This window comes from Microtus ochrogaster, linkage group LG3, assembly GCF_000317375.1.
Source record: "Microtus ochrogaster isolate Prairie Vole_2 linkage group LG3, MicOch1.0, whole genome shotgun sequence".
Classification (NCBI taxonomy): domain Eukaryota; kingdom Metazoa; phylum Chordata; class Mammalia; order Rodentia; family Cricetidae; genus Microtus; species Microtus ochrogaster.
In genome coordinates, this window is record NC_022029.1 from 46,543,190 (window position 1) to 46,556,727 (window position 13,538).

General features: G+C 52.0%; 1 protein-coding gene across 6 annotated transcripts in view; it reads left to right on the plus strand.

The window, feature by feature from the left end:
* Window positions 1-13,538, plus strand: part of Dnmt3a (DNA methyltransferase 3 alpha) — a 137,214-nt gene that overhangs the window by 53,465 nt on the left and 70,211 nt on the right. For 5 of the 6 annotated variants that reach the window (XM_026785965.1, XM_026785968.1, XM_026785969.1 and 2 more), the window contains one exon: window positions 3,284-3,524. In XM_026785965.1, the coding sequence (XP_026641766.1) occupies window positions 3,462-3,524 (63 nt within the window). In that variant the 5' untranslated portion in view covers window positions 3,284-3,461. Of the gene's footprint in view, window positions 1-3,065; window positions 3,525-13,538 lie in introns of those variants that run through there. The other variant, XM_005360861.2, reaches the window with a different exon arrangement.

Below are 13,538 nucleotides of genomic sequence, written 5' to 3' on the forward strand. Positions count from 1 at the left end.
AGTCCTGGCCCCATTATGGTGCTGATGTAAGAGCTGCATCCTTAGGCCTTTGCTCTAGAGGAGATCTGGGCCTGGCTGCTGCTGTTTTCCAGCCCAGTGGAGGACGAGCCTAAGAATCTCATCATTCTTGAAATTTTGTTTGTAATGTCTTTTCTCCTGTTCGGCCTGTTCTTGTCATTTCACATCTTCCTTTAAAATAGAAGATCTGTCTGGAGGCTGAAGAAGGTGGTAAAATGTGGAGGCTAGTTGGAATTACAGCTCTCCCTAGGCATGGTGGCACACACCTGTAATCTCAGCACCTGGTGGTGGAGGCAGGAGGATCAGAAGCTCAAATTCTCAGCTGTGTAGAAAGCTTGTGGGCAGCCTGAGCTATGTTAGACCCTCTCAGAAAACAAAATGGCAACAACGAAAGCTTCTGTCAGGACAGTTCAGTTAGTGGGGTCCTTGGCATGTGCCACAAGGGACCAATCAGCCGTGGTAGACAGACTGATAAATCCCAGCACGTGGAAGGTGGAGGCAGAAGGATCAGGAGTTCAAGGACGAGTGTTTCCCTGCTAAAGATGGACTTATTTGTGTGTGCATGTGTGCACATTTATGCATGTATGTGTGCACACCAGTGCCTGCGGAGGCCAGAAGAGGATGTCAGATCTGAGAGTTACAGGCTGTTTTGAGGTACCTAGTGTGGGTGCTGGGAACCAGGGTCCTCTGGAAGAGCAGCAAGTACACTAACTGATCAGTCTCTCCAGCCCTAAGGATGAACACTTTCATGGTGGTGTTACACACACATTCTTCAGGGTCTCTATGGACATGAAGAAGTATTGAGGGGAAGAGAAAAGTTGCTGGTGGTGATGGCTGAGCTCATGGTGAGGATTCCTGTTGGGCAGCCTTGGCCTGAATGAGGAGGACGCTGTAGGTGCTGGGGACTGCCAGAGACTGAGGCAGGCTCTGTGCCTGCTACTAGCTTGGGACAGTGGCCCAGGAGTTCACGGCCCCTGTAGCCAGGGTAACTTGGGAGAAGAATGTGGCTCTCGGGAGCAGGTGGGCAGTGCTGTGTGCAGGCTTGGACCTTGGCCGCTAAGTGGGGTCTTGCCTGGTCCTATGCTAATGATTTCAGAAGTTCAGATAATGCTGAGGGATTTTGAGATCTTCAGAGAAACACGAAGGGACTGCGGTGTGACCCAGGACCACCATTTTCTGTGATGACCTTTCTTGAAGCTCAGGGATGTGGGTGACCAGAGAGCATTTCCTTTTTTTCCCTTTCCTGTGTGACTGCCCTTGTGGTTGGTGCCCTCTGCTGTTCTGCCTTTCCTGCCCACCCCCTCCCTTCCCCCCTCTGGTCAGGGACTCCTCTCCCAGAACCCGAGTTCAGGTTCTCCCATGTCTCTCTGGACCATGGCTCAGACTAATTCCCATTGCTTGCTTTGTGCCTCGGCTGTGTCCTTTGTGGGGCACTTGAAGGTACCTCTCTATTCTGCTGGCAGCTCTTCTCCTGTTGCCTGTGAGGTCCCAACAGCCCGGCAGGTGGGAGCCAGATGACATCCTAGGACTCAGCTAACCCAGTCAGGACCTTATCTGCTGGCTCTGGGGACAACATTCTTTCCCACTGACCTCCTCGGTGCTATCAACCACTTCTCAAGGCTTTGATGTGTGTGAATGGAAGGGACTGTGATCACAAGGGGAAGCTAGGATTTGGGAGGACTCATTGACCAATGGCAGCAGGAAAACCTCTTGGAGTACAGGGTGGGATCTGTTTTCCTTTTATTGCTGTGGAGAGCATTTTCTGTAGGCTTGGGGATAAGGGGGACTTAGCTTCCAAGAGCACTCAGTCCCTCGGGGTTCAGTCATGAGATCTGGCTTGCACCTCAGACATATCCCAACTGTTTGAGCCTTAGCTTTAACAGTAAACTAAGAAAGTGTTTGGAGTTTTCCAAGTGAGGTATGGTGTCACAGTGTGCAGCCACTCTCTTCATTGCCAGCCACTCTCTCAGGTATTTGGACAGCCAACCTTCACAGAACCCAGTACCTAGCCAAGCTTAGTGCTGTTGGGATAAGATGCCGCCTCCCTGGAGCCTGCCTAGCTAGAGTGCCGTTGTTGGACATAGCTTCTTCTTGGTTTTTAACCTCTGAGGCCTTTTCTCTCCTGGCTCTGAAATAGCCCCATCCCGCTCCAACTTCCTCCCACCACTGCCAGTGCAGAGCCCAAATTGGGGCACCCACCTCCCAAGCGGTCACATCCGTAGGGAAGAAACAAGTCCCTTGGGAAACCCAAGCCTGGGCGGGCTCCCGCTCCTGGTTTTCCAGGGAGCCCTAGCAGAGGGGGCAGGGAGGAAAGGCCCAACAGGGAGGGGAGCTGGGAAGCAGAACGGGGAACTGGAAGGGGAAGGGTGTGGGTGGGCTCCGATCCAGCCTACCTCCTACTCTCCCACTGCTGCCAATCCCCTCCCGGGCAGGCACACACTCAAGGCAGGGGCTTGGCGCTGTCTCTTAGGTAGGGGGAGCAGGAACCGCTGCGTGTGTCTCGGAGTGAAGGGGTTGATTTGTCGCAGTAACACACCCACCCTGAGCTGTGGCCTGAGGCTCAGGCTTTGTTATTTCACTGGCTTGCGGCCCACACCTGGAGGAGGAAGAAAAGCCCCTAAAATACAGCTGAGTGTTCTCAGGCCCACCAGTTCTGAGGCAAATGGGGCCACTAGAGGGGCTTGCAGAGAGCACTCTCCTGCCTTTCAGTGAGGCTATGGCCTTAGGCCTCACCTCTCGCACCCAGAGTCCAGCAAACCTGTATCCCAGCACAGCCTGGGTTAGGACCTCAGCTTTGTTAGTGGGGTGCTGGTCCCGGGCAGGCTGAGCAAAGTGACATTCATTTCACTACATCCTGTGGCTGTTGCTCACTTCCTCCTCCACTCGAGGAGCAGTGTGGGGGTGGGGGTGGGGGTCGGGTGAGGACAGATTAGAAGGAAAATGTAGCTGGGCTAGGGGCCTCTGGTGACTGGGGTTTCCCAGGGACTGGCTGGGGTGGGAGGGAGGGTTGCGGAAATGTTCAGGGGGAAGAAAAGCAGAGAAGGGAGGAGCGGGAGGCTTCTGGAAGTCCCAGAAGTGGCACACATTACACCTTTGAGTTTCTGAAAGGGATTGTCATAGTCTCCAGGCCCTCAGAAGAGGTGGAATCTGCCTCAATTTCTCACGCTGGGGCTAGAGAAGAGAGGTCAGAGGCCCGGCTGGCCCTGGGCTGGAGTCCTGGGAGGGACCCGACTGTGCCCTGCTGATGAGCTTCTCTTCTCCACAGGCAGAGCCACCTGAAGGCCAGCGCAGAGGCAGCGACTCTCCTGGGGGCTTGACATCAGGATCTATGCTTAAGTTTTAGCTCTTGCTTACAAAGACCACAAAAACTCCATCTCTGAAGCCCAGCAGCTCCACAGAACCCTTGAAGCCCCAGCCTGCCTCCTACTGCCCAGCTGCCAGCAATGCCCTCCAGCGGTCCCGGGGACACCAGCAGCTCCTCTCTGGAGCGGGAGGATGATAGAAAGGTGAGCAGCCCACTTGGCTCTTTGGGGGACCCTGTGGCTGGTGTCCAGGGAGGGAGAAGGGCCTGTCCCCACATTATGAGAGGTTAAATTCTGAGGTGAGACGGGGCTCTTAACCCAGGTAGTCCTGGTTCTAGGACCACTGTTATCACTTTGGTCTTTGAGCACAGACTCAAGCTCTTGGCAGCAGTACCTCATCGAGGGGTTGTCCATGTAGGGGAATCCCAAAAACCTGGATTTCTTTTTGGATCTTCCCTGTATAATGTCAGGTAAGCCACTGCACCTCTGTGTTGGATCTGCCTGTTTCCCCGTTGTATTCAGTAGCTTTCTGGGGCACTGTAGACATGAGGTGATCAGCTCACACAGACATTCATGCACGTGGCTGTGTGCAGATGTTGGGACCAAGTGACATCATCAACCTTTGGAGATAATGATGTCACCACCTACCCAGGCTCCAAAGCTAGTATCGCTGGGTAGTCCTTGATGTGGCTCTAGGCCATGGAACCAGTGACTTCTGTGTTTTCAGAGTCCCATGAGAGGTGACATTTTACTAAGCTCCCGGTTGGGTCAGTAAAGGGATTTCATCAGATGGGTGAGAAGCCCTGAAGGGACCACAAAAGTTGCCTTGGACCTGGGGCCCAAAGCTCCAACCCTGGAGTCTGTGCCTCTTCGGTCAGTATCTGCACTTCACTGTCCTGCCGTTCTGAGCCTCTGGGAGAGGTGTGAGGTTTATTCTTCTGACAAGGGCTGGCCACCGCTCAGGTGTGGGGCCCCTGAGCCCCTGAGCAAGGGCAGCAGCTGGGAATCCTCTTCACCTGTACTTGGCTCCTTCCTGCTTCGTTCATCCTTAATGTGCATGTGTGTTTCTGTGTTCTTGGTGTGTTCCATCATCGTTCCTTTGTCCTGGTGACAACCCTTGAGGCATGTGAGGTAAGACAGGTGGCCCTGATTTACAGAAGGGGTTGCTGAGCTTCTGGTAAGCCCAAATGGGGATCTGGTCTCTTAACTCCTGGATCTTACCTTACCATAGCCACCCATAGTCTTGATGTACACAAGGGTCCCATCCCTAATATACACACCTACAGATAGGTGTGCACACGAAAAGTCCAAGGCCCCAGCCTGCAACCGTGCACATTGTTCTGTGTGTGTGTGCGCACACGTGTGTATGTGTTTGTATGTGTGTATGCACGTGTGTGTAGACATATGTACTGACAAGGCAGGAATCATCTGTGCCTCTGAACTAGGTTCTTGGGAGCTCTCAGTTCACCCACCCCCCCCTCTTTTGTACTGGTCTTACGCAGTTCAAGCTGGCCTTAAATGCCCTATTGTAGCAAAGAATGACCTTGAACTCTGATCCTTCCATCTCTACCTCCTGAGTGCTGGACTAGGCTTGTGCTACTTCAGCTGGCTTACGCAGTGTTCAAACCCAGCCTAGTGTGTGCCTGGCAAATACTCTGCTTACTGGGCGACATCCCCAGCCCTCCAGCCTCTTCCTTCTGACCCCATGGGAAATGACTAGACAGTCTAAGTTCCCTGCAGGCTTCTTCAATTCCTCTTGCTCTGAACTCAAACAGTGCACAGATTCTTACAGTCTCCCGTATTCTGCAATGGCAGCTGTGCTATAGCTAATTCCCCCTTTCCTTGGGCCTGGCTTTGTGTCTCTGCTAGACTGGGTGACACTGAGCCTCCTCTGCCCTGGCTCCACACTCTGATGGATGCTGACACCCCTTCACATACTTCAGACACCCGCACAGATGGGGCAGACTCCTGTTGTTGGACTGTGCACCCCATCCTGCAAGGCAGGTGGTCTCTGTATTGTGATAATTCTGCATGGAGCAGAGGAAGAGCACTAAAAGGAGTCAGAAGTCCCAGGCCCCAAGGGCTGCCACTTGTGGGAGATGTGACTTCAGGCTCTCTGGGCTTGTGTTTGCTCAGCTGGAAACTGGGGATAGTGACTCCAGCCTTGTCTGTCTTACAGGGTGCCTGTGGAAGTCAGATGAGGTCACAGGCAGGGAAGTGCCCTGCAGACAGCAAAGTCTGGTCCAATTATGAGGGATTACGATTGCTATTATTATCTACCCATAGTAACTACTCTGGCTCGGGTGGCAACTAGCACACACCCAGCCCTAGATCACGGGACTGATAGAGCGAGCATACTCACATACTGGCAGGGGCCATTATACCAAAAGATGACAGCAATCTGGATAGACAAAGGCTGGGGCCTGGCTGGGCCTCCTTTCTAACCACCTACACCCACAGCAATGTGCTGGCTCACCTGGCACCCCTCCCTAGCACCTATGGACTGGCTCCAGCTGCAGCTCACAGACACCTGGTAAAGGCAGGTAGAGACACTGACAGTTGCCATAATGGTCCTTAAAAGCCAGCCTAGGGCAAGGACATTGTGTAGCTGCATATGGGGGACATGGACTTTGCTCTATAGCCAAAGAACCTCCAGAGGTGCCGCAGACACCTGGCACAATGGAGCCATCTGCTGAGCCTGAGGACAGGGGTGAGGCTCCTGCTGGCCCTTTCATTCACCAGCCCCACCTGCTTGTCTAGCCTTATCCTTGCTGCCTCCAGATACCATTTGTGCCCTTCCTGGGCCCTGCTTTTGCCTCCTCTCCTGCTGGCTGCTTCCTCTATCACCCTCCTCTCTGGGAAAGCCCTGACTGTACTCTCATGGGTTACAGTTTGCAGGAGACCAGAGTGACTCAGATGTGACTCCCAAACCAACCGCTCAGCGTCCCCTGCCAACATGTGGGAACTGCATGGTGCAAGCCCCTGCCTGACCTGCAGAGTTGAGAGCTCTGGGGAAGGGACCCTAGGGGTTTGTCACCCACAGCCCGGGAGGGTGAGGTCTACAGCCCTCTCTTGCACATGATTGCCCAGCGTCTGCAGCGGCATGAAGTAGAAAGAATGCCGTGGATGGGAGCCAAGAGGCATGAGACTCCACCAGGGAGCCCAGGGCCAGACAGGTGGGGTGCAGTTGAGGTGAAAGACAAAAGGGGCTGTGCTTGCCTCAGAGGACACAGAGGAGACTATAGAAGTAACCCCATCCTTGCATTTTGCCATCTATGAGCTGGGCAGGGGTTGCTGCTTGGGGAGGCTGAGAGCAGAGGGGCTCATGGGGGGATTGGGAGCAGTGCATTGGTAAATGAGTCTATAGCACAGGGCTGGGGCTCTAAGAGGTAAGTAGAGAGTCAAGGAACTCAGAGGGGAAATGGAAGTACATGTCATCCCTATGGAGGGGAAGGAACAAGAACATTCAGGGGCTTCCTCAGACCCCGCATATGAACTGGAGTAGGCAGGGTCTAGGCCCTAGGCTCTTTCCATTACCTGCCTGCTTCCTTTGCTCTGGCTTCAGACACTTTGTGGCCAAGATGCATTCATTGAGCATTGATTGTTTGCTAGATACGCCACATGCATTATTTTATTTCTTACAGTTACCCCAAAGGCACTGATATTCTTATGATAGTCTCTTATTAAGAACTAAATTGAAGCTTGGAAATGCTAAGCCACTGCTCTGAAGTCTCCCAGGGTGCTATTCAGGGTCCTCCCAGATGAAGGGGGGGTGGAGTGAGCAGCGGCTTCCAGCTGTGCTGCCCAGAAGTGTTACATGGGTTTCTCCTGCTGCAGATTCAAGGGTGTTCATTTACAATGAAAGTTGAGGGTGTGTGAAGCTCTTCCCTTGTGGGTGTCAAAGGCACTTCTGCTCCTGTAGGAATGTGGACACATACACACGCATGCACACGTGCGCGCGCGCGCGCGCACACACACACACACACACACACACACACACACACACACACACACACAATCTTCCTCATTGCAGACACTACTATGGGCATCTCACTTCTCCACATCCCTTACTCTTTGGATGTATTGTTCTTTTTCTTCCTCCCTCCAACCCTGTCTTCAGACTTCCTTACCTTTCCAGGAGCTTCTAACTCAGCTCAGTTCCACAAGTCTGCAAGGTAGACCAGATGGTCCTGGAGGACCAGTGAAGGACAGGGATAGGAGGGAACAAAGATGGTAAGGCCATGCCATGGCAGTCCGGCTGATCGTCAGGCAGCTTACCCCTCCTGCCCTTCCTGTTGTGGGGTGGAGGAGACTGCAATAGTGTGGATTTGTGCTGGAAAGTTCAAAAGTGTGTGCATGAGTGTGTGTGTGTGTGTAAGTGTGCATGGGGCTAAGACTAGGGCTCTTTTCTTACCTCCCTCCTCCAGCCCAGAGGCCTGGCAAGTACAGGGTTCCCTTGGCACTGAGCTCTTCCTCAGTGTGACACAGAGCTCAAGGGCATCCTTGGGTGAGGTCCTTGCCAACCTCAAATCCTGGCTTTGTTTGGGGGTCCACAGTCTGCAGGAACATGGAGCATTCCGGGGCTCCTCTGCCTGTGTTTGCTTAGATTTCCCTCCATGCTCACTCAGGGCTGGCAGCTTCTTAGGGGCTCCTCTGAAGAGCATCTCTAGAGGACTTTTATATTTTTATTTAAAAAATTTTTTTTTGGCCGGGCGGTGGTGGCGCACGCCTTTAATCCCAGCACTCGGGAGGCAGAGGCAGGTGGATCTCTGGGAGTTCGAGGCCAGCCCGGTCTACAAGAGCTAGTTCCGGGACAGGCACCAAAAGCTACAGGGAAACCCTGTCTCGAAAAACAAAAACAAAAACAAAAAAAAAAAATTTTTTTTTGGTGTTTTGCTTGCATGTATGTCTCTGTGAGAGTGTCAGATCCCCTACGACCAGAGTTACAGACAATTGTGAGCTGCCATGTGGGTGCTGGAAATTAAACCTGGGTCCTCTGGAAGACTTAACCACTGAGCCATTTCTCCTGCCTCCTTAATTTAATTTTTTTCAATATCATTTATTTTACCGGGCAGTGGTGGCACATGACTTTAATCCCAGCACTTGGGAGGCAGAGGATCGCTGTGAGTTTGAGGCCAACCTGGTCTACAAAGAGAGTTCCAGGACAGGCTCCAAAGCTACACAGAGAAATCCTGTCTCAAGAAACAAAAACAAAAACAAAAAAAAACAAAACCATATTTTTAAATCGTGTGTCCTCTGAAAAAGCAATGCACACTTTTAGCCACTGAGCCATCTCCCCAGCCCCTCACCTCCATCCCTAGAGTATTTTTAAATAGAGAAAAGTTGATTTTTTTTTCCTTCCCACATGGTAATGACTTGTACATTTCTACTTAGTGGAGTAATTGACTGCTTGGCAGTTGTGGCAGGCTTCTGATGTACATGGTCCGCTAGAACTGACCAGGACCCAGGCTTTGGCTTATATTGTCTAAAATTCATTAGATGCTATGAGCCATCCAGTGTAGCCACGCTGTCAGAAAGGCCTTGGGCGGGGTCAGCCAGGCCTGGAGACCTGACCTGGATTCGCATCAGGGCTCTCAGGCGTGACTCAGAGCGCCGAGCCAGCTCCAGGACTGCCTGGGATACTTCAGGGAAATGGCGCATGTGAGTGATTGATTAACTTAGGGACCTGCTACATAGTAAGCTAGCCTAATTAATCTAGATTTTAGATAACTATCACTCGTCCCTCTGCTTGTGGCCTGCCTGCTTGCCTCCACCCCTACCTGTCTTCCTGCCCCCTTTTGGAGGTAGGCCCCTTGGGGCTTTGGGGGAAGGGAGCCAGGGTGGGGTGTGTTGAGTGTGGCCTGGAGCCCTCTCTGAGCCAGAATTGTGAGGAGAAGCTCTTCTCCAGGTCTGCAGGCACAAAAGGCCTGAGGTCCCTGCATGCATGGGACAGAAGGGAAACCAAGGCAAGTGGCAGTGAGGTCTATAGCCTGCTATGCATAGCTCCAGGAGCCTGCGCCGGGCCTCCAGCCAGGACTGTCGTCACTTGGGTCCTTCCTGCTGTAAATGATAAGGTGAGGATCAGAACTCAGCCCTGTTAGGAAAGCATGTTCCCTAGGGTAAGTGTAGGGAAGACGACTCAATGATGTAGAGGGAGCATGGAGAGCTGACCTTAACTAGTGAGTGTCCTAGGACAGGAAATGACCCCTCTGCCCTGTCACTTGGCCTGAGCCCAGGAGGCCTGGTTGTACCCATGGCTACCTTTGCAGTGCCGCAGGACAGCTAAGGTGTCAGCCATAGGCATCTTACTTCATTGTATGATGTGGCAGATCATTCAGGCATATCCTTTAAACACAGCTGTTCATAGTAGCCTGGGAGATGCCTGCTGCCTTTATCCCCATTCCACAGGTTGGGATCCAAAGGATGCTAGGGAACTTGACAGAGGTCAGGTGGCCATCAGGGGTGGTCCAGAGCCATAGTGGGCTGCTGAAGGAGCAGGGATGAGTGGGTGGGTGTAGTGCCCACAGGGTTGGTTGGCAGCTGTTCCACCCTAGACCGCAGCTTTGCCTCAGCCATGGGCTTGTTTCTATGTCATCTCCTGCTCGAGACTCCTTCCATTCGTATCCAGGACCTAGGAGGTACTCAGTGGATATTTTTATCACATCCCTATTGCCTCGCCTGCTGGTGGAGGCTGAGATCCAGCCCACTGTGTTTCTGTTTGTTCCAGAAGTAAGTGAGGCAGGCTTATGGAGGCAGGATGGATGCCCTGGCAGGCAAAACTATTGCTAACTCTTTAACATGTATGAAGCGCCTGCTATGTACAAATACCCATAATCTATAGGGGACCGCAAAGGGACACTAAGACAGGTCTCCTGTCTCCAGGGATGTGGCCTTTGGCTAGAAGGGACAATTTCCATCAGTATTTATCCCACGAAGCCACCGAATGTTTGCTGACTATAGTTGAATCATTGAAACAAAAGGCTAATGAACTTTCAGAGGTGGCTGTAGTGAGAACCATGTCTGTCGGGGGACAAGGCATGTCTGCGTGTGAATGTGTGTGTGAGAGCTGTGCCCTGCTAGGGCTCCCGCCATAGGATGCTCTGGCGGCTGGGGCAGGGCTTTGCCTCCTGCAGAGGACAATTCTTTTCATCGAATTCTACAGCCACAGACAGCCCCTGGGAGACCAGCCAGCTGGCAAAGACGGTACATGCTTATTGTCCGGGGAGGCCTGGGCAGGTAGATCTGGCACGTTCATCCCCTTGACTCAAACACCAACTTGAGGCATCCGATCAGCAGATTCTGGGTCAGTGGCTTCTGGTCTAAGCACTGACAGGAGCATGGATGTCTTTCTGTTTTGAGAAGGGGCTTCTGGCAAAATATCTCTTTGTGGGGCAAGGGTACCTGTGTCTAGGAATGAAGAGGCAAGCATGAATAAGTGTGTATGTGTGCCAGTGAATATCAGGTGTGTTGTCAGTGTGCCTCACTCATGTTTTTGCTGTGTGTGCTTGCACATGTGTGTGTAGAACATGGCATAGGGGGATATAATGGCAGCTACATTGGAAAGACCCACAGGCTGGGAATGAGAAGGTGGAGCCGTTTGTTTTGAAGGCCTTCTCGCATGCCTCTCTGCCTTCCAAGAATCTCATAGTCTCTCTTGTTTACCACCTGTGTCATGGGAAAACATGACACCCAGTCTGGTTCCTGTAAATCAGAAGAATAAAATGAAACAGCCTGACATGGTAATGCAGACCTATAATCCCAATGTCAGGAGGTAGAGGAAGGAGGACCAGAAGTTCAAGACCAGCCTCTGATACTTGAGAGCCTGTTTCAAAACCCAACAACAAAAAAGAGTTTGTGGATTCTGCTGTACTATACACGTGTGAGTGATTATTGTTGGCATAGCCAAGCTTGTCAGACAAAGTTGTATGTGACTTAAAATAATCCATCCCGTGAGCTGCACTAAAATGTGGGTCAAACCGTAGCCTCCGAAGTTTAGAGAGAGGCTGACGGGAACCACTTGATCTAGAATGACGCCCTTGCTGAAGGTGCCCACACGCTGTAAAGACTCCAGAACTGGAAAGTGACCATTGTGTTAAGGTATGGAAGATACATTTGGGATTGTGTCATATGCCTGTAATCCTGACACTTGGGAGATGAAGGCAGCAGGACCAGGGAATCATGGACACCCTGAGTCACACCCTGAGGGCCTCCCCAACAAACAGTAACATATGGAAAAGAACACAGGTGTAGTGGCTCATGCCTGTTATCAGCCTTTCAGAGGGTAAGGCAGGAGGATTGGTGTTAAATTTGAGGCAAGCCTGGGCTACATAATGAGTTTTAGGCCAGGCTGGGCTAAAACCATAATCATCCTGCTTGTGACTGTGGAAACAAAGATCTCTGTGTCTCCGGAGCCCTGCGCACTGTGCATTTGCCCAGGTTTGTAGGTTTGTGTGCGCATCTCATTTGTGTATGTGGACTCTATTCTTTCCTGAGTATCCGCTGTGTGGTAGTCACTCATCCAAGGGTTTCCAGTGTCTGTCTTGTGTAGGCGCATCAGCCTAGGCCTTTCTTCATTTTGTTTTGAGGTTTTGAAACAGGCTCTCAAGTACTCTAGGCTAGCCTAGAACTTCTGATCCTCCTGCCTCTACCTCCCAAGAAGTCCCGATTGGCCCAGCATAGTAGTGTATGCTTATAATCCTAGCATTGGGAGGCCAAGGCAGGAGGATTGCAAGTTTGAGACCAGCCTGAAATTCATAGTGAGACTCTGCCTCCAAAACCAAAAATAAACAACAGCTCTGGTTGCTTCCTTTAAGAAGCTCGTAGTCAGCATGATAACCAGGTTGAACTCCTATGTAGCAGGCATTACAAGCATAGACACCCTTCTATCAGGATCTACCCATTCAGTCTAGGTAGGGACAAGAGGAAGACCAGGGGACACAAGCCCAGGAAGTGAGACTGGGCAGCCTTCAGGAAAGGTGGTTCAGACAGAAGAAATAACTATGCCTAGATGCCTGGGGAAGCAGCCGCTTCTGCACCTGCTGCCTGTGTCAGGGCCCTGGGATGGAAAGGAGACACAGGCTTTCAAGCAAGAGCCCAGGGGACCTTTGCAAGAACTAGGAGCTGGATTTGATCCTGCAGGCCCCTGGGGTTCCCTTCAGAGGAGGCTTAAGCTCTGTAGAATGACATAATCCACCTTCCAGTTTGGAAAAGGGGAGCCCCAGCATCCGCATAGCTCACCATAGCAACGGCAGCAGCCAGATGTTGGGATCTGTCTGCTCGAGAGTGATGGCTGCACATGGAGGAGAGAGCTGGGATTTGCTGGAGGCCAGGAGGGGTGGGGGGTGGGGTGCTGGGGATGCTGGCCTGTGAAACATGGTCAGACTGTATGGAGGCAGGAGGAAGTGAACAGTTCCGCAGCGACTGTCACGTGCCAGTGTTCATCTGTCCCCTTACTTATTGTCATGCTGTCACTGTGAAGTAAATTTGATCCCCATTTTATGGATGAGGAAAGCAGGCTGTGGAGAAGATGGTAAGTTGGAGGTGACTAGTAAGCACAGAGCACAGGAAGACCCTGCTCACCCAGCCCTGCTTTCCAAACTCCCATTTATAATTTCTGACGTCCCCCCTCACCTCACCCCCCCCACTCTTAAAAGTGACTAACTGAATCTCCTAACCTGACAGATGAGGAGGCCAACCTGGACTCTTTTCCCACTAAATGTGTTGCTGTTTCCACATGCTCAGGTTACTGCTGCTCAGATTCTTGCATTTCAGTATTAGAGATGCCCTTCATTCAGTGCTGCTTACAGATTTGAGAAGCATAGCTCACATTCCTTTGCGTAACCCATCAGCACAGACACTGTAAAACAGGCCCCTGACCGATGCGAGAATAAACCACTTGATACACCTCCCTGGAGTCACTGAGGGCATGGCCCGGGCCATCTGTTCATCCACTCAGTGTATCAGCCCCTGCCCAGCAGCAGGAACCACAGGCTGGCCCGGAGCAGAGCACGCCCTCCATTTTAGAATGTTATGCTGATAACTTGCTTCCCACAGAGCTGTACTTTTGAGCCACCAGGGAAGGTGGGAGCCAAGCCTGGACGTAGATTCTGAAGTCTGGGAGGTCTGTGTACAGCTTGCTTCATGCTGGGCATAAGGTTCGGGCTTGGCACTGGCACATAGCCCCTGCCTGGTACTCTCCAGGTTCTGGAGAGGTGGCCC